Below are 21,089 nucleotides of genomic sequence, written 5' to 3'. Positions count from 1 at the left end.
TAGTCTCTTCTAAACAATTGTCACTCCTAGGAATCAAATTTTTGATCTCTCGACTTTTTCGGATATCCAATGTGACGTTAGATCATTAGATCAATACAATGTTTGTTCTTAAGAGCTCTTTGAAAAGAAGGAAAAAACATGTTTTAAGAAATGAGAGAGAGCAAATAGAAACTTGCATTAAGCTGCAAACTTAGCTCCTATAAACAAAAGTTACAAACCCAAAGGGGGAGAAGAAAAAAGAGGGCATGGAATACAATTCATTACTGATCAAAGATCTGAGACATTATATATACAAATTACTGAAGGGAGTAAAAGCAAATTCAAAATCTGATGCTTTAGTCCTTCTATCCTTTGATGTGTATTTGTATTAGACAGTTAACTTTGAGTTAAGGTCACTGCCAAAACTCTATCAAATATTCACCTTGTCAAACCATTTATATCACCACCTGTACTCCTTTTCAAAACTTGACAAAATTAAACACCTAAACATCATATACAAGCAGGCGTTCCGCGATCAAGTCACGGCAAATTGGGCACCTCTTACACTTTTCGGAGCAAGCGCTGCAGGTGATTTCGAAACAAGCATAAGGTCAAACAGTATAATACAATGCAATAACAACAAGATGGTTCATTGATCATTACAAAATTTGATCTCTACCTGCAAAGCGCGTGGTGCTTACATGGCAGCAATACGACGCTAATTTCTCCCTCGAAGCAAACTCTGCATAACACTTTCTCCTGATACACAAGATATATGGACACAAAAAGTTAGCTAAATGAAACTAGCAGTTAAAACAACATTCATAAGCTTTATTTTAACTGCATGAAACGGTTAGAACCCGTATTATTGATGATCGATGTAATTCCACAACATTACACTTTAGCTCAGCTAACATAAATACAGTGTAACTAACAGTACTATGATACAGCAATAACAGCATAGTGGATTATTTGTTACAATCATCAATGTAGTGATAGATTTCCACTAGCTTCAAATTACCGACAAACATTGATTCACGACATCAAGACTGGGGCATGTGATGTATAAAACAAGGATTCACCAGTACTGTACTGTTTCTGCAATAGATCACTATGATTTACTCATGGAGACTTCAAATATCAAGATCATTGTAAAAAACGACACCATTTACCATTTCAACATTCTAATTGGCATAGGCTTCTTCACACATCGTATAAGAAACTTCGAGAAATATACAGCATAAGTACATAACTATAAAGCACTCATAAATGTTAGAAGTTTTACATTTTGAAGTCTTTCATACTCCTGTTGACTGTACTTCGTAATTTCCGTCTGCTCGCCAAGAGCTGCCTGTAGTCTCCACACCTAACATTAAAAACAGAAACCAGAGTTATTCACATACTGAAAATATTTGTGCCCAATATAATTGGACCGATGAACATAACAAAATAAAAAACCTTTGCCGACTATTTAACCGTACTATAAATGCCTACATCCATCTATATGCATATACATGAATATACTTGACCATAAATTTATTTCTATATACATTACAAGAACTATTATCACCTCCTCAGCAAGATCCTTTTTAGGCATTTTCTTAACAATCTCCGGAGGATAACCAGAGAATGTATTATATCTGCACAGAAGGAAGCCAAATGTAAAAGATTATTTAGAAATAAAACTACAATGTTAAGGTTACAAATAAAATGAAATAATGCTTACCCGGATGCTCCCTCCTGGTACAAGCGTGCCTGTTCTTCTCGACTCCCTTCATCAATTGACCACCAACCTAATAACCTGATTGGATGAATAGTCAGATGTAGTTGCAGTACATAAAATTCATACGGTGGTACATAATATATCAGTCTCCTCTCAAAATCATAATAAAGTCGCAAAACAATTAAGGAAAATTTCATATTACTCCCTTCATGTTTGGAGACATTATGTTCAGATTTGAATCCCGATGGATTTGTCATCTACAATCCATTCATGAAAATTTTAACCACAATAAAGAATGATTTTCATCTAAAATCAGATCAACCAATGCTGCTTGTGGTTCATAGACATTCTTGGGTAGACACCAACAGTGTTATTGGTATATGTTCGGCTTGTGAACTGAAACGGTGAGTGCAACTATGCAACAAAAATTGGTTTAAAAATTTCTACATGAAAGGACACAGTACTCAAAAAATTGAACTGCCACATTCTACTGCCTTAGTGTACAATATATTTTATGAGCCCAAGAGTTTTCCTAAGGTTTGGTGTGATATAACTTCGCAATCTCGTTGCACTTACAGAGTGATTCTATCTCCCAGACCTTCATATTCTTACCATACAACTAGGTTGTTCTCATCCAAATTTAACGAAAAATAGATTGCAAATGGAACATGGTAACCAGTGATTTATATGATTTAAGAAAAAAAGCTGAGGCAAATGACATGTAAAATTTTCCCTCATTATAATAACAATAAAAGAATATTTACTACCTAGAACCATGGTGCAAGAACCCCAAGCAATCATGAACTCTTGATGAAAATCTAAAATACATTCCTCCACCAGCTCCACTACGTAGTAGAAGCACAAGTTTCTCCACCAACTTAGAGGCGGATAACAGAACACCGGCACCTTGTAGTATGAAAATAGGAGAGAAAAGAACCGGAAGAGGTATATATACAGCAGAAGCAGGTGTTCCCTGAAACGCAAAATAGCTCGTATCTCCTTATAATATTCGAAGACTGGTCAAGGAAACAATTCAGTAATATCACCACATACCTCTAAATACATACAAAGAAGAACTTGGAATACAATAACTGGTACTTTCATGAAATGACCTCCTATGTCTTGTAGGCTGCACACTCTGTTCGAATGTTCATTTTCCTCGGGAGAAACCACTAAACCACTGTTCCAGTCAAGATATCTAATTGTAGTAGAAGATGAACTGGATTCTCTTGAATTTCTATGAATGACTGGATTAGACCACTTTGTACACACGAGAAAAGCAAAGCACTGAGCGATACTGCAGAAGAATAGGTCAATAAAAACATCATGAAATTTTCAAGTCAACATTCTGAGAAACACGAAGGTAATCCAAAAAGTACATTTTAGGTCACAAGACAAAGGAAACCTACGCAAAGTTAATAAATAAGTCCCACCAGCCTAAAGCCCCGACGTCACCTGTATTTCACAAGAAAAACAAAGTCGTACTCTTAGAAAGATGAACATATGAATGAATATCTTAATCATAAAAAGTGAGAAGAATCGAAGTGCATCAGACGTTACTTAGATGTTATCACAAATTCCAAAAGGGTATAAGTTATTGACATGAACTCCATATTTGTACTATTGAATGCAGAACATCCTGGCAATGTAGTATCATCCGGTGCTTGTCTATGTATCAATCATGTACAAAATCCAGTGCAAAATAATAGGTATGTGTACATGTATATTTCCATAAATTAAAAGGAATTTAGAATTCGTTATAATTTGTAGCGTACATTACAAGTTTCTTTGTGAAAGATAGATAGGTAGATAGAACATGAAGAAATTACCATTTTAGAATACATTGCCCCACTCAAATGATATTTCATAAAATGGATAAATATATACAAATTCTGCTACGTTGAACGACCACACCAACTTAAGTCCAGCTCATCACATGAGCATTAATTCGAAGGAACCACATTACTCATGAAGTGAAATCTAGAAAACTACAATTTCGTATTTATTTATTCGACTTTTTTGTGTGTCAGTGGGGGTATAACTAAGGTCTAACAGTCTTGTCTTGTCAAGGGAAATAGTGAGTGGAGAAGGATTTACCAAAACATACTGTTTATGTTTTGCCTTTTCGATACCAGTACATTTTGCACAAGGGATCACAACATCATCACGAGATTAAAAAAATAATAACAAAGTAACTTACATAGAATAAATGATAAAATCATCCATTAAAGATTAGAAGAAAAACTGTTACCACTTAGTTTTAAGAGAGTGAAGACTGTAGCAGCAATGAAGAAGACCATGGATATTGCAACCCAAAAGTGCTACGAACAACAAAATGAAAAAACAATTTCAGTTAATTTACAACTTCAACTTGTAAAATATTTCAAGAATAAAAAAGGCAAGGCAATATCATATCGGCAATAATGTAAAAAAACATCACAAATGTTTAACTTCAGTCCTGAACATCAAAAAACCAACGCTACTTTGATTTCTATTTTTTGTTTTAATTAGTTAGTAGTATCGGAAAACCCAACAAAAGACTGAAAAGTAAGTTGATATAAGCCTTACTGGAAGAGTTTCCCATATTGCCTCATCACTCATGTTTTCTCCATCCCCTGGCATGAGAGCCCTACACATTCTACACAGAAAACAATGAATATGTGCCCACACCAATGAATCGTGTGAAGGGCTTCACATTCAAATCTTCTAACACAAAGCATAACAAACCCAATGGTATACATCAGCAATTAAACTTTAAAACTTCCAAGGACGTAGAGAAAGAAAGAAAGAATGAAGACATATACTAAAGTATGTAGTCTTACACGTGTAAAGACTAAAGAATTCACGTGGTTTCTCATATAACCATTGAGGCCTAACACAAGAAACAACCAAAAGAAACTAAGGTTTATGGAAATTATCCTAAAGTTACCTGAAATTGTCAATGAGAATAAGGATTTCAAATGTTAGTAACGGAAGGAACACAAGCTTCAGATTGACTGCTGCGTAGCCATCAACTGTGTGATAACAAACAACAAATGCATTACTTTATAGTTGGAGAACTTGCAGAAATGTCAGTACAGGAATAAAGTTCTTCTATTACGGAAAATGATTTTGATGTCGAAGATTACTGGAATATTTATTTAATACATGAAAATACTTGGAAGTCCCGAATTATGCAAAGACAAGGGGAGAGAGTTGTGACATACCATATAAGCTCTCAAGATATATACAAAGAAGCAATTCAAATGCAATAATCAATGGCGTTGCAACGACGGCATGGCATGGTGCCCACTGTCAACACATAAAATCGGTGTTAATATTAACTCACAATAAGAATTGACATGAATAAAAATTACACTTGATAAATCGTAAAAATAATAGTTCATTAAAGAGAAGTGAGAGACTGAGGTGCCAATAACTTATTTTTAAGATTTTACTTAGCCAAAGAACAATAGACAAACCCAGGTTTCTGAAGCCAAGTAACACAGAATTCAAAACAACTAATGAAACTCAAATAGAAACTATTTCAAATTTCAGTATGAATGGCAATGGCATACATGTCGATTACGCGGAGCTGATGGCGCTGGTAATGAAAACCTTCCCCGAGCCACAACGCCATGAAACACCCAAAGAGGTAAAAATATTATCCTGTGTATTAAAGTTGAAGTCAGTAGTTAGTACTTACCATCTTATCAGAACCCAATATACACCACACCTTCCCATACATCTTTGTTACCATAAAATTTACATATTAACAAAAACTTCCGACAACACTATCAACCCAGCCACTTTTTCCATATTATTTATTCTGCTAAGTCACCAACTAATACTATAATGTGTGTCCTTGATCGTCTCATACACTGAAGGGCATTCAGATTATGAATCATGTAGCTTTACTAATAATTTCAAAAAGGGGTTGTGGTTATTTTAAATGAATCCCATAGTAAATTCCAAAGATTGTTAACGTTTTGAAGCACGATCATTACATAAACATGAAACCACTCTATGGAGCCTGATTCTAACACGAAGGCCTGATTCCAACTCCAATTGAAACAAAACCTTGTACACTCTTTGGTTACTTGATCTACCAAGTATTATTTACAATAACAAAGCGTACTCGTTTCCACTCTAGGCTATGACTTATGTTGACAATCAGCTTCGCTCCACCTCTATTCCGACCTACCCACATTCCGCCTGCTAAACAAAGCAAACTCTCCTCCTTGTATGAACACAAACACTACTATACAGCATACATCATAAGTCATACATTAAGCATAAAGAATTCCCCGGCCTCACAGTCTACACCATACTAGTAATGAAGAAGGAAGAAATAAATGCTGTGAATAATTCTCTAGTTTCAGCTTTTGGGTGGGAATTATATTATTACCAAAGCAGGTTCAGATTGTCTTAACAGTTATCAGCACAACAACTCATATCTTATTACTATCCATATTTGTTAAAGGAAAATTGAGTCACGAGTTAACCATGCCAATTTGTGTTGGACCAGTTAACCCGTTATCAGAAAAAAGAACCATAACCTAGTAATTTTCCCAGAATAAAGTTGGATAAGGATTTGCATGTGGTGCCAAACAGAAAAACCACTCAACTCCATATCTCTTACTCACATACAAAATAAACCACACTCATTCGGATAACTTCATCATCCCTAGCCCCTAGTGGAAAAAATAATAATTAAATTAAACCCACATAATCAACAATTTGAATTATTAACAAACACAGCTAATAAATTTCTGAAACTAGCCCAGTTGACCAAAAACCATAAAAATCAAAACTTTGTGAAATAAAATCCAAATTGAAACCCACAAAAACAAATTACTTAGGAAAAAAGCAAAAGGGTAAGAGAAACGGATCAGAAAAAGAGGAAATTACTAACCACCAAGAACAGAAGATATAGTGATCGAGCTTGAGAACAAGCAATAAAGTGAAGCAAAAGAGAAAGGTGTGAGCAACAAAAGCCTGTGATGACTTCAAAACCCTGCGCCAGCTCATTTTTCTTCAAAGTCAAAGCACACAGAAAACCAAATCCCAAACTCGATTAAGAAGAAGAAGCAGAAGAAAATAGTGAAACTTTTAAATCAGGATAATTTCAATGCTGCGAGGTGAAAACAGAAAAGTGGGCACCATTTAAAAGAGGAAAGAACAAGAGGGTGGTGCTGTTATATTGAATTCAACGAAAAAAAAATAAAAATCCTTTCTTTATTGCAATATATCATGTCATGAATATAAAAAAACACAATAGACAAAAACTCATAACTCTTCCTTCTTCACTGTTTTGTGTTTTTTTTTTCGTTTAAAGATTGGCTTTTTACGCAAGCTAAACCGAAACCTTGATTTATCATGAAAATCTGATTTGTGGGTATAAGGTATGTGGTTGCTTTTGAGTATTACTGTATGCTGCTGGAAAACATTTTCAATTGTTTAGGTTTATTAGGGTTAAGAAATTAGATTATGATTAATGAACTATAATTGTAATACACTTGATTCACTCTATTTGAAGATTTATAAAATTATAACCAAAAAATACTTTTTTTATAATATAAGCTAGTTGTGAAAACAAATTTGTTAAAAATTAGACACTTGATTTACTCTATTTGAAGATTTAATATAAACTAGTAGTCAACTAATCATTTTGATGTGCTCGAAATTGATGGTTCATATTAAACAATGCTCTGACGTGTATATGATATATTAAAGACTATGTTTATCCACGTGTTTATTCTTATTTAAAGTCACATGCAGGTTAATTAATATATATGTTTTGGTATTAATGGTAAAAAAAATATCAACATTTTTTGCCTCAAATACAAACAAATTTAACTATATTTACATATTTTCAATACTATTTTAATTGAAAAGATTTCTCATATATCACAGGTTGAATAATAATTGTAATTATTTGTGTGTTTTGGGTAAATTAAATCAATTAACTGTAATTTAATTAACTAGTTAAATTAAAATGGATGATACGAAGAATATAAGTAATAATCACACGCATAAAATTATGAATATAAAATCTGTTCACTCATAATATAAAGTCTTTTACACTGTAAATACATCATATAATATTGAATTACTTTTATTTAATGGTCAATGATCATAATTAATAAATTAATGGTGAATGATTTGTTGAGAATATAAAAAACAAGGATGGGGTTTGGTCAATAAAAAAACACTTAAATATGGTGTTTGTAATTATCCACCAAAAAACCAGTAGATGACAAATGAGTATGATTAAGAAAAAGACATGCGAATCAGATTTGTCTTCTGCTCCCTCTGTTATTCCTATTCTATCTTCTTCGGCTGTCTAGTTTTATAGCTGCTTCTAAGATTAATATAATAATGTATCCACTAAAGTACTTTTTTTTTTGAGCTCCTTAAAAGTAAGAATAAATACAAATATGTACATTTATCTCTTAGCATAGTGTCTACGATTTGACTAAAAAAATATTTAATAATTATAATTTTAACTTCAATAATTTTTTAAACCGATCAGAGCTTATGATACATGAGTTGTACAAAAAGTGAAACAGCATATGTGATTCAGCATTCGGCTATGCCAGAAACTTTAACCATCACCACAATATGTACATAAATACAATCACAAAAAAACCTGGCACAGTTCTGTTTCTACCAGAATCCATTGGGCACATCAAGAAGCTATATCCAAAATTCAGAACATGCAAGTTCAAAACAATTAGAAGAACCGTTGCAGCCAATGACAGTTTTCTGCATCCTTATCTAAGTTATCCTTGAACTTCCTTACTTGTTCCAAAGTTTGCCTTTTATCATTTCTATCTACTGGCAAAGCAAGAAATTCTTCAAATATTTGCTTAGCCCTTGCAGGCCCTTGAGGTACTTCATCAGCTTCAAATGCTACTCTCTTACGTTTAGAACCTACCTGCGAATTATAACCGCAATATTTTAATGATTCATTATAGCAACACATGGATCATGTTGCAATAAAATCAAGTCAATGGCTCTTTATATGCCGGATTGTAGAGCCAACTGCTTTATTAGAAATGTAAGATTGAGAAACCAGAAAAACATGGATCATGTTGGAGTGAAATCAAAATAAAGCAATTTCAACTCGACGCAAGTTCTCCCAAAAACCGGATAAAAATGTATAACAAACAGCTTAAAAAGTACAAACAAAAAGAAACGGGAGAGAAAATATTTTATAGCACTTCAAATTTGGAAAGAAAATATTTTATACCTCCTTTGTAGTATCAGTTAAGTATATTGCAGGAGAAAAATCTTCCAATTCCACAGCCTTTTCTCTAGCTAGGGCAACAACATTTTCAGGGAAGTTTGCAAATTCAGCCACATGAATACCAAAACTTTGATCACAAGCTCCTGGTTCAACCTGAAAAGTAGAATAGCATGAAAAAGCATGATTTGATGGCTTGATGGAAATGCAGATTGATATTTGACCACAGTACTACAGTTTTTGAACTACTCGCAGACTTATTGATAAGTTACAAAGGCTCATTATAAACCAAAGCCATCTGAAATATTGACATATTTAATGGATGTAGTATAATCAACAATAACAAGGGACCTGTAAGATTTATATGACCGGAATTGCAGCATTAGGACAGACTGAAAAGGAAATACATAATCAGTAATAACATTGTGTTTGCTTGTAACAAGATATGTAGTCAAAATGGAGTCATTTTCTACACGCTGTTCTTGAGGAAACTGTATCCCTTTCTTTCCTGGAAGTACTTATGTGATGATAAATATGACGCTGGCAGGTTTTCAATTGATCAGTTCCAGATATAGTAACTTCTGTTTGTAAGAGAAGCACTGTTTCCAATAAATACGAGGATTGTCCATTATAAACCAAAGTCTAATTATAGTTTAATATGACCTATTATGCTCAACCGTGATGGATGCCAATAAATTAGCATTATATCATACGGACATGTTAGGGTCTCCTATAGGATTTCTAGCCTTGACTCTGCCCAAATGTATCTATTATATTTCATTAAAAACATAATTTTGTCTCCTCATACGTCCTAGTAATCCAGATATAAAGAAATATTTTTATCCTTTACCTTGTATAGCATAGTTAGCTTACGAGTCGATGCATCAATCTCTGCACTAACATGATAGTTCACCACAGCCACAACTTGCTTATGTTGATCATGTCCTACGTTCCCAAGGCCTAATGCAGTCAGTTCGTGAAAGTGGGTAGCAAACAAAGTAGGTGCTTTGATCAATTTAACAATGTGCTCACATATGGCCCAAGCTAGACCTGCATATCACATAAAAATTTATTATAGTGAACAAAAATGTTTACTCGGAGTTTTAATAAGAAGTCAATACTAAGCCAAATGTTTCAAACCATGAGTTTATTAGGACAAGTTGATACCAAGGTCAAACAAATACTTCACTCCACTTAATATTTTTTTGTGGAATGCAATTCTCATCAATCCAACCATTAAATACAAGCAACCACCACGTAGACACCATAAGCAATGGTGAAAATTGGATATCAACCACCTTTTTAGCCTGAAGTTAAAAGATTCAAAGACGTTTCTCCTGCACCTCTTTTTTGTGGTGCATGAGGTGTAGATAAGAGAGAAATAGTAAGAGGGAGAGATGTGATTGTGAATGGTGGTGTGGCAGGAAAAGAAGAAATAAATAAATAGAAAGAGACATAAGACGTAAAAAATGTTACACGAGAGAGTAAACAAGAAAATCATTATGAGAATTTGAGAATATGGCTCACCATGTTGCATCATATTCATAATTGTAAAAGTTAAGCAATAATATAGTAAGATAGTTTTTGTTTTATATTGGTTTTGAACAGATGCTAACCCATATATACAAAGCCAGGTTAAAATTTATCATTTAATTCTATTAGATCTATATTATAGTATTTGAATAACTAGGTTTGTAAATGATTTTTCTTAGCTCCATTTGCATCTCAAAGGCAGTAGTTAAATAGCCTAAGTCCCTATTTTAGGTTGAGCCATTATATGGGTCACTCAAAAGTCGAAACACTACTTAAAAGCTTGGTGCTGTGCATACATGTATTTGATAATTATGATTCAAAATTAAGTGATTACAACTTTTGAGAGTGAAACAAACCAAATCCATCATAAGTTGATGTCCCACGTCCCAATTCATCAATGATTATCAAGGACTTGTCTGTGGCTCCTTTTAATATAGATGTTGTTTCAAGCATTTCTTGCATGAAGGTAGAAACTCCACGAAGCTGGGGGAAATAAAAAAAAAGTCCTCAAAATTCATTGCATGGATAATTGTGAAATTAACAAGCATCACAGGACAGCAAACATAAAATTGCAGTTGGAAAAGAGTGATGTTTTGGTAGAGCACCAAACTGAAAGGTTTAGGCAACTCCCATTTGTTATTATTTATTCTAATAACGAAGTTACATTAAAGTGAGATATGAAGAGCTTATTTTACGCATTTTAAATACAAATGGCCAATCCTAACAGTAATATCAAGAATCATTACAAAAGTTGTTGTTTTTTTATGAAAAGAAGTATCAGACAAAGATGTAACAAGGATAAATGTGACTAATGGGGGTGAAGATATGGTATAGCCATATAGGACTTACTTGGCAGTCACCAGCACCAACACGGGCAAAAATGCAATCACGAACAGATATGCTGGCTTTGTCACAAGGAACAAAGGAACCAACTTGTGCCATCAAAATATTAACACCTACCTATATATAGAAAAAACTTCATGTTAAACTAGATTCCAACCTGGGGTAGCAAGGATGCAAGTAGAATTGTACATGAGGGACTAAAATGTTAATACTTAATACAAAGATAGGCCAAGCACCCAAAAATAAAGACCATACTTAACACCAGCATATAACTGAATATTAAAATAATGAGAAAATAGAATGACGATTAAATTCTCAACAAAGTGGTACAGAAGATATGCACCTGTCGGATGAATGTCGACTTCCCACCCATGTTAGGCCCTGTAATTATTTGAAACCAACTTTTTCCTCTGATCTGGTTTTTTGGAAAAATAAAAATAAAAACTAGTTCATCATCCATTTTAAATGAAGAAATGCTTGTTATTTTCCAGGGATCTCCAGTATACTTACAAGCTTACAATCATTCTGTATAAAATTCACCCAGTCTTGTGCCTCCACACAAGGGTGTCTGCTGCCTTCTAAGATAATATCTCCTTCATCCTATTAAAGCGAAGACGGCAATGTTCAATTCTAATTTTCAAAAAAAAAAGGTTTCCCAACCAAAATGGGGTAAAAGGGAGGAAAAAGAACAAAGAAAATGCTACAGTTATATGAAAATAACATTATCTAAGTACCGATGAAGTGATGACAGGCCTAGTGTAGGGAGTAGGACAGCTAGAAGCCAAAACAGCAAAGCTTAGTAACACATCCAATTCAGCTATTAATTCAGCTAAAGACTCAAAAACCTGCAGAAGGAAATCTTTCAATCTAAAGCAGAACAATTGAACAAACAATAAAGAATATAATAAATATACCACCTCAGAGAATGTTGCTGCAGTTTGAACTACTTTATTAACCAACTCTTTTTGACAACTCTTGTACTCCTCAACTATCTGTTGATACTGGTCTCCCAGTTTCTTGAGCTTCGTGTTGGTAAATTTTACTCCATCTTTACGGGTTTCCAGTACAAGGAACTGGGCACTGAGCTTTTTCCTTATTTTTGGCTCTTCCTTCTTTGTGATTCTGAAAACATATCCAAATTGAGTACCCTTGTCTAATTTCAATGCCTTGTCTATAGGCAGATCAAGATTATCAGCAGTTTGTCTATGTAAGTCATGTATTTGGCTCTCTAGTAACTCCAGCTCCTCCTGAAGTTTAGATAGTCTAGGGTCATAACTTGAAGAAATCATGTATTCCCCATTCTCCAGTTGATCAAGATCAACCGAAACTTCCACAAGTCCAATGAATTTGTTTAGGTGATCATCATCAGTCCATAACTCAAGAGGTTCAAAATACCTGCTCCTCATCATTGATGAAAACTGTCCATCATAGTTTTCTAGAGCACTTTTAATGTAAGGTACTCTTATGCTTGACTGCAATCAAAAGGCAACAATGGAGTTAAGAGGCCATATAATTATCTAAACATGGACAGTTCAATATAATTTAAAACATTATTAGAGGGGATGTAAAGCATGCTATTGCAAATGTCTTAGTCCTACTTGGTGGGGTCGGACATGTATCAAACAAAGCATTAATCTCTAAATCTTTCCTAATCGTTTCACCTATAATTTTTCTTGGCCTCCCTCTATCTCTAGAAATTAGACTAACCTATATTTAATCTACTCTCCTTACTAGGACTTCTAATGGTCACCTCCACACATGCCCAAACCACCCAAGACACGATTCTATCATCTTTCCTACAACATGAGAAACCCCAACTTTCTCTCTATTGCATTCATTCTTGATCTTAGATTGTCTAGTATTCAGTCATTCAACGCAACATTCTAATCTCTGCTAATAGAGTTTATTCTTTTGTTTATATTTTACCGTCCAACATTCAATCTCATATAATGTTGTATGTCTTATAGTTGTATGGTAAAAAATTTGCTTAAGCTTGAGTTGCACATTTCTATCACATGGCACTGAGATGCAATCCACCATTTCATCCACCATGTCGTATGATTGACCGAGTCTATAATCTATATAATGATAACATTAATAACAAAATTCTAACCAATAAAAAAATTAAAGAGAACCAAAGTTCTTGGTTGATTTTTTATTGCAATAACTTCATTTCTGAGGCAATAAAAAAGCTATTAATTATATATTTAGAACAGCTAAGAAAAGGGGGCAGAAGTCAGAACTGTATTACATATTTCAAAGGTGGACCACAATGTGAATACAATTCTAAGATAGCAAATTAAATTAAAATTCTACATCTTCCATTAAAACCTAACAGTAAATACAGATAAAATTTTACCTGGTAAAGTTTAACAATATGATGCAGACCAGCTTTTCCCTTTTGAAGATTGTGCACCAATCGCTCAATGTCTGATATTCTTTTTAGATGCTGTTGCAGATCTTGGCGAAGCAGAGTGTCCTCCACAAATGCTTGGACTACATCCAGCCTGGAATTAATTTCTTTTACATCTACTAAGGGCTGTTTTAGCCACATGTGCAATAACCGTTTTCCCATTCCAGCTGTACAGGTTTTATTCATGAGACCAAACAAACTGAAATTTTTGTTTGCATCAGTTTTGCTTTCCAGAACATTAAGAGCCCTCATGGCTGCAGAGTCTAACCTCATGTAACTGTCAAGATTGTACCTACGAAGTGTATAATTTCCATAATTCCCTTCATCTGCAAGCAACTCTGTATACAATAATAATGCCCCCAAAGCACCGGGTGCAAATTCAAATCCAGCCACTAAATCGCGTACTGGTTCAATAGAGCCTTTAACAAGCCTGCCAAGATCCTGTACTAGATCCCTGGTTTTGAACTCGGATTTCTTCCTCTCAGTTAACATCACACCACATCTAGTCATTGTGTCGTGCAACATTCTATTTTCAGCAGGTTTGCCACACTCAATAGGCAGAATGCACTCTTTGCAGCCAAGAGCAACCATTGCTGACTCCACATTTGTGAAGTGACTATCATCAAGGAATTCAGCCATCGCAAGTACTCTCTTAGTTAGATCAACAAATCCTAACCCAACAGTGCACCCATTTTCACCGAAGTTAAGTGACAGTGCAACAACAGCCGGAGAATCTTGCATTTCAGAGTTAGCAAAAAGAATATCTTCAAAACTGCCAATATTACCAGGTGTTCCACTTTTGACCAGTTTCCAATTAGAACTACTTCCTTCATAGAGCTCAAGAGTATGGTCTGTTCTCTCCAAAAGTAGATCACGGGCAATTGTTTCAAACATGTTCTTACTGACACTGATACTAGAAAGAGCATCTGATCCACTACCCAGTTGTCGCAAAGCAGTAGTAGTGTGGTAGTAGGTCTTAGCAACGAAAATTGCATTCTCACCATGAGCAGTATAGTAATCCTGAATAATTTAAGGACCTTTGATTTATTGATGGTCATCATAATGCATAAAAGAAAGGAGGAAACAAAAATAAAGAATCCCATTGAAACAATCTCTAGAAAAAACCACCTATCTAGAAGCCATACAGATAATTTCTACCTAAAATTTTGGAAAGCTTCAACAGAGGAAAAGAGGTAGCAGCATAATGATTTGAAAACCAGACAATTAGATGATAGCTTTCTAGACATAGTACTTTGATCATATATTTAAACAAAGGAATACTAATACCTAAAAAGGATATATTTTCCTTATGCGACATATTATACAGTAATGTCAAGACAACATAAGCATCAAAAAATCAACAACCTAGTCCTAGCCAAATTAATTCAGGATTACAAAAATTTAAAATAATTAAATATCACTGAGGTGAAAGAATTCTCTTCATAAACACTAGTTCTTCTTCAGGAAATTCACAAGGGAAAAATAAATGAAGATTGAAGAGATCACAACATTTCAGAAATCATTAGCTGCCTCTCATTAGCATGTCTATATGGAAAAGGGATTACTCAGCCCTTACTGAAAAGAATCATTAAAAACATAATGCAGAAAGATGAAAATCAGCCATGAACATACCCGGCGATCAAAAAATCGAATTGCCCTCGGATCCTGTACCACAATAAATGGAAAACAAATAACACCAATTGGCAAACTTTGTCAAAACCACTAAACAAAATTAAGCAAAGGAATAAAAAATGGACCATGCACATGCAGAGTGATGTGCCTTTTCATTTTTTTGTCATATCACTGGTTAAAGTAACAAATATGGAATGTAGAAAATGTTGGATTCACTAATGCTTTGACATTCCATCACATATACAAAAAGTAGATGAGTAATATCAATTTTTTGCTAAGACATACAGTGCCAGGTATGGGCAGGGCTAATAAAGTGCCTTGCTTTAGGCCTCATAATTATTTTTTTATGTTAGTTTAGTAATATTATACATTTTAGAAAGAAAACAAAATTTTAATGATAAAGTCTAATTTAAGACCAACCCTACGCATTCTTACACTTTATATACTCAACTAATTTCTTTTGTTATCAACTTTCCTTTTTTTCTTATTACTACTTCCTAACTATTTCTTATAATTTTTAACTCTTATTATTTTGTCTTTCTATTATTGATCATCAATCTTACAGAACCTCTTCTATTTCACATCAAATTGTCTTCACTCATGAACATGAAGGTTGCATTTGGCAACAAAAAGAACAAAGCAGAACCCCTATAACTTTTTAGTGGAACCAAAAAGACACATTATAATCCCCAATCTTATTCATTATATTTATAAAACACAGCAAACATAAAACAACACTCATATCTGGTTCTATCATGTTCTAGAAGATCTCCCGAACGCTACCAAAGTTGTGCAAATTATCATATTTGTTTTGATCTCAAAACAACCATCTCCTTACTCTACTATCATCTCTTTGCATCACTACCAACATTGTTTTCATACTTGATTCTCAAAATACATGATTAATTTTCTTTAAGCAACTTCAATTACATTCAAAGTGTTTTTCATCAACCTAAAAATGTGATTCTATTTACTATTATTTAGTTTTTAATGACTAAAAATAAAACAGAACCATGACCAATATAGACAAAGATTTTCGAACATAACGAGAAAGGAAAATACTACTTACCTTAGGTAGGGTTTTGAAAAACGATAAAAAACCTTGTGCTTGCCGAGAATCTATTCACAAATAATAACAAAAATGATAAAAATCATTAGCAAATTTCTACTTAACATTCCGAAGAAGGAAAAACAAAAATCAAGAATGATACCTAATTTAAGCTCAGGAAGGTTATTGTGGAGTTGAGTGAAGTTTTCAGCCATTGACACAACACAAATGTGTGAGGCGCGAATTTTGAGTATGAGTTTCAGAATTCGGAGATTTATATTTATTATATGACAAAATATTAATTAATTAAATGAAAATGAAAGGGTGTGTTGTGTGTGGTTCAGGTGGCGGGAAACTGACTGATTTTATATATTGTCATTATACTATACGAGTTTTATATATTGTCATTATATTATTTGTTTTTATATTTTTTATATTTAATTATTATTGAATATTCAAATAAATAATATAAATGAATGGTGCATGATTTATTAATTGTGTATCAATCTTTACATTGACAGTTCATAAATATTGCAGTTAAATAAATATGAATTGTAAAAAATAAATAAACATGTTTAATATTATAGATTATATATATAATTTGGGTATGAGTATGATTATTTACCAATGTTCAAATCACCTGTGGAAAGATTTTCACTCTCCTTCCCATATATTTTCTCAATCACAAAGTTCAATTTGTCATTCATATCTACTCCACTGCACATAGTCCAATCTGAGAATACAAAATTTATGAACCTTGAATCACATTTGCTTAGTATATGATAATTGTGTTTTGAATACTAGGACAAAAGAATCTAGTTAATAAAGTTTAAGTGTGTTGTTTTTCAATAGTTTAAGTAGATTAAGATAAGTTTTATGAATTAAATATCACCTTATGAGAGTCCTTAGCACATGCATTATGTTTCATTTAGTATTGGCAATTTGTTCTATCTTATTTGTGAGTTACACTTCTTTCTGAGAAACAAATTCAATTTTATAGTGTATTTTAAAGAGTAAAAATGTAAATTTAGTATACATTAAAAGATATAAATATTTTTATTCTTTGGTTTTTAGTCTGACTCCCTATTTATATATGTTGATAATCATGTAAACTAGGTATGCTAGTGGGTCCATTTAAAAAAATACATGAAATATTATATTTTGCTCATTCTAAATATATGTTCAGAGAGCTTGTGAATTACCTACTATAAAATATAAAAATGAATATTTGAAACGTTGAAACTGACAATGGGGTTCTAACCCAAAACTATATGTATACTTGTTAATTATTTTTATTTCTCAAATAGTTCTAATTTGAATTATTTTCTATAGTGTATATACATATTTAGGTTTAGATAAAATATTATATAAACATTTAATGTTTAAATAATAAAACATACGATGAATTGGATATCATATCAGTAGTAAATATTTCTAATAACTGTAGGGCCATAATGTTCTACAAAATTATTCTGATAAATGACAAACATCATTGATCACAACATTTACAATTTCAATTATCTAGGCACCAAAACTAATAACAGCAAAGTTTTGAAGTGCAACAACATTTACAAGTTAATTTTATTGGACTCAATATAATACTGTTTTTTATATGTGACAGAATCATGAAAGTTTTGCGTGACATTGATTTAGGAAGCTTACCTAGGGCGAGTATATTTCCTAGGCTATTATATAGTTAAAATTATTTCTGGTAAACATATGTGGTGATTTTTTTTATGAGACAAGTTCGTGAAAGTTATATATCTTAATTTATTTATTTTCATGTGAAGGTTATATATGAATTGAAACTCATTTGGGATCATATAATTAAAATAATGAGTTTTTAAGTATAGTTTTAAATATAATTTTTTTAAATGAATGAAGTATTTCTCAAACACTAGCTAGTGTGCCCAGGAAGTCCAGTAAATATTATAATTCTCTTGCTAAAGCTTTTCAATAATATGATTTATGAGCCTAAGTTATGGGGTGTGCAGGATTCAAATCTACCGCTTATTCAGTTTGGCCCAATTATGATCGAATCTGAATATATTGAGTCTGATTGACTCTATGTTGGGTTCAAGTTTAAAAGTAAGAATAAGTATAACCCGTCTTGAAGTCGTCCCATGGTTACATACTCATCTCTACACAATTATATGCAAAGTAATAATATCTCTTTGGTAAAAAATATCATTAACTCTCTTATTTTTTATCATATATACATGACTAACAATATATATCTATATTATTTTATATGTCAAATTACATATCTGTAATAGTAAATAATATTCAGAATATTTTATCTATGGATGTATCCATTATATTTAATCGGGTCCATGAGGGTGAAGTTCGGGTTCATATATTGTCTCCGTCGACATTAGGGTTGGGTTAGCTTCAGGAGTCTAGGATCGGGTCAAAGTTCAAAAAAATATTTGATCAACATTTAAGGTTGGGTAAGGGATAAGTCTTATTCAACCCTACCCGATCCATGTTCACCCCTAGTAGGATGTAACTGTTGTAATTTTGAAGGTAGATAGAATCTTACAACTTTTGTATAGAAAATTTATTAAACTAAATATACTTATAAAAGATACAAACTCTCTTTAATTGTTATTCACCTTATACTAATTTAGGGCAAATAAAAAAGCTGCTATTTGAGTTGTTGAAGGGTGTCAATAGAATACAAGAAGATATTGCTTAATTCCCATAAAAAAGAAGAAGATAGTGCTCAATTAAACTTTAGGGTATAGTGACAAGTGATCTCATAATGGAGGAAGATGTAGATGGGTATGGCTTTTCCACCAAAAGCTAATTAATTCAATAATTGGCACAGCATCAGGCAAAAACAAAAAGAAAAGATGAACAAAATAAATTTACATGGTGTATATCTTCTTCACAGAACATAAACAACAAGGTAAAGTCTTGATGTTGAGGGAGAAAAGCCAAGGGAATACTCCAATGAAAAAAATTGTATAGCGACCTCTGATCCTGTATGTAAAGATTGCAGGATCAATTGTGCTTAATGGAGTGCCCTATTCATGTCTAGCTGTGTCTTTTTCATCAGACCCAAACCACATCATAGCCCTATATGAATATATATAAGTAAGTAAATACTCATCTCACTCATTATTTTTCGATCTTACCAGTTTGATACCTCGAAAATTGAAAAACCTAAAATGGTCACACAAAAACTTCAAATGTAGGTCAAATTAGTCATTTTTAGCATGTTTTACAACACTTGGTAGAAACTAATTTGACTAAAAAATGACTAATTTGATATACACTTGAAATTTTCGGAAACCATTTTAAGTTTTTTATTTTTGGAAAGACTAAACTTGTAAGTTCGAAAAACATGGGGCACTAAAATAAGTATTTGTTCTATATTAATATTATATAATATATATATATATATATATATATGGATATGCCTGGTTGAAAATGTATGAACGTTACCCAACAGAATCTGCAATAAATTAGGACATTTGGATTATGCAAATGAAATTGTGGTTCTAAATTTTTAAATTTCAATATAGGATGTAGTCTACTGTATAAAAGTAATTTGATAGATAAATTTTCAAATTCTAGTTTAATATGTAACATTCTTTTATATTTATTTCTAACAATCTTCAGATAAAATAGAGCTTGCAATTTCAACCACAAATGTTTTCTTTATTCCTCATTCCTTTTCCGGCACAGACCGAAAGAAGAAAAATGGTCCACATTTAACTTAAAATAAGGCATTTGAAGAAGATTTTATCGTGCTCTCACAATATGTCAGTTAAAAAATTATGATTTATCTACTTTTACACATATATGTCATAGTTATCTTTGCTTGAATGAAAACAACCCGAGAACAACCTTTCCTTTGCCATCTATCCATCTATCGTGGCTTTATTCTCTAAGGGTTTGTTTGAGAGTTGAGTTTTGTAGGAGAAAAACGAGAAAATGAAGATATAGTACCATGAAATCTTCTACTATTTTCATTTTTTATCTTCTAAAACTTAACTCGCAAATAGACTATTAAGATATTGCGATGGAGACTACCACCTATGTTGCTATAGATAGAATGAAAGAGAAATGGGGTTGGAGATAAGTGCGGATGAGGCATGAAAAAATAGAAAGAAAGACAATAATAACAAAAATAGTAAAATTTGGTGTGCTACTAAAGTAGTGCTTTCAAGTGCAAATGGACTATTTCCATTTTAACAACAAAGATAAATATCATGGAAACTATGACCAGTTCCAATTGGGTAGGGCTTGGAAACATGGTCATATACAGTCATACTCTCTATGCCAGTGCCAAGTACAAGTACAAGCACAAGTGCATAACCAATAATCCATATCTTTTCCTTATTTGACTTCTTTCTTTCTTTCTAGATAGAGAAAACTATAAGAAAAATCAAGAAGCACGCATGGGAAGGGGAACCAACAACATTCTCAAATAGACTGTAATGTGACATACAAATATATAAACATCTGAGTATGGATCCTCTCCATTAATGAACAGATAAGTCGTTGAAAAACCAAAGAAAATCTATCATATAATAAAATTACATCTTTGCCTTTAAAACATAAAGAAATTAAAATATTTGTCTCTCTATTCATTTATACAATCACAATGAGAGAGAGTGTGTGGACAATGGTGCATCTCTTTTTGGTGAAAGTGACTTACTCAAGAACCCCTCATACAAAG

The 21,089-nt window shown here is 32.8% G+C and overlaps 2 protein-coding genes across 3 annotated transcripts; both read right to left on the bottom strand.

The window, feature by feature from the left end:
• LOC109354118 lies at positions 281-7,066 on the bottom strand. Of its 2 annotated transcripts, none has more exons than XM_019596483.1 (14): positions 6,597-7,066; positions 5,260-5,350; positions 4,909-4,993; positions 4,632-4,716; positions 4,271-4,340; positions 3,948-4,023; positions 3,112-3,151; positions 2,756-2,999; positions 2,470-2,675; positions 1,706-1,780; positions 1,550-1,619; positions 1,265-1,345; positions 659-738; positions 281-561 (listed from the first exon to the last, which is right to left on the bottom strand). In XM_019596483.1, exons 1-14 carry the CDS (start codon positions 6,710-6,712, stop codon positions 483-485), a joined length of 1,398 nt encoding a protein of 465 aa, XP_019452028.1. In that variant the 5' UTR covers positions 6,713-7,066; the 3' UTR covers positions 281-482. The 2 variants fall into 2 exon arrangements, with proteins under 2 accessions (XP_019452028.1, XP_019452020.1); XM_019596475.1 differs by having other exon boundaries at positions 3,112-3,157; positions 3,954-4,023; positions 6,597-7,065.
• LOC109354109 (DNA mismatch repair protein MSH2-like) lies at positions 8,257-16,724 on the bottom strand. The gene is made up of 13 exons (XM_019596466.1): positions 16,563-16,724; positions 16,421-16,470; positions 15,352-15,384; positions 13,666-14,739; positions 12,224-12,778; positions 12,041-12,151; positions 11,817-11,906; positions 11,650-11,721; positions 11,313-11,423; positions 10,820-10,946; positions 9,781-9,980; positions 8,937-9,086; positions 8,257-8,621 (listed from the first exon to the last, which is right to left on the bottom strand). Exons 1-13 carry the CDS (start codon positions 16,612-16,614, stop codon positions 8,418-8,420), a joined length of 2,829 nt encoding a protein of 942 aa, XP_019452011.1. The 5' UTR covers positions 16,615-16,724; the 3' UTR covers positions 8,257-8,417.

This window comes from Lupinus angustifolius, chromosome LG01 (assembly GCF_001865875.1).
Source record: "Lupinus angustifolius cultivar Tanjil chromosome LG01, LupAngTanjil_v1.0, whole genome shotgun sequence".
In the NCBI taxonomy this organism is placed as follows: Eukaryota; Viridiplantae; Streptophyta; class Magnoliopsida; order Fabales; family Fabaceae; genus Lupinus; species Lupinus angustifolius.
The sequence above is the reverse complement of the archived record's forward strand: the minus strand, read 5'-3'. Positions and strand labels throughout refer to the sequence as shown.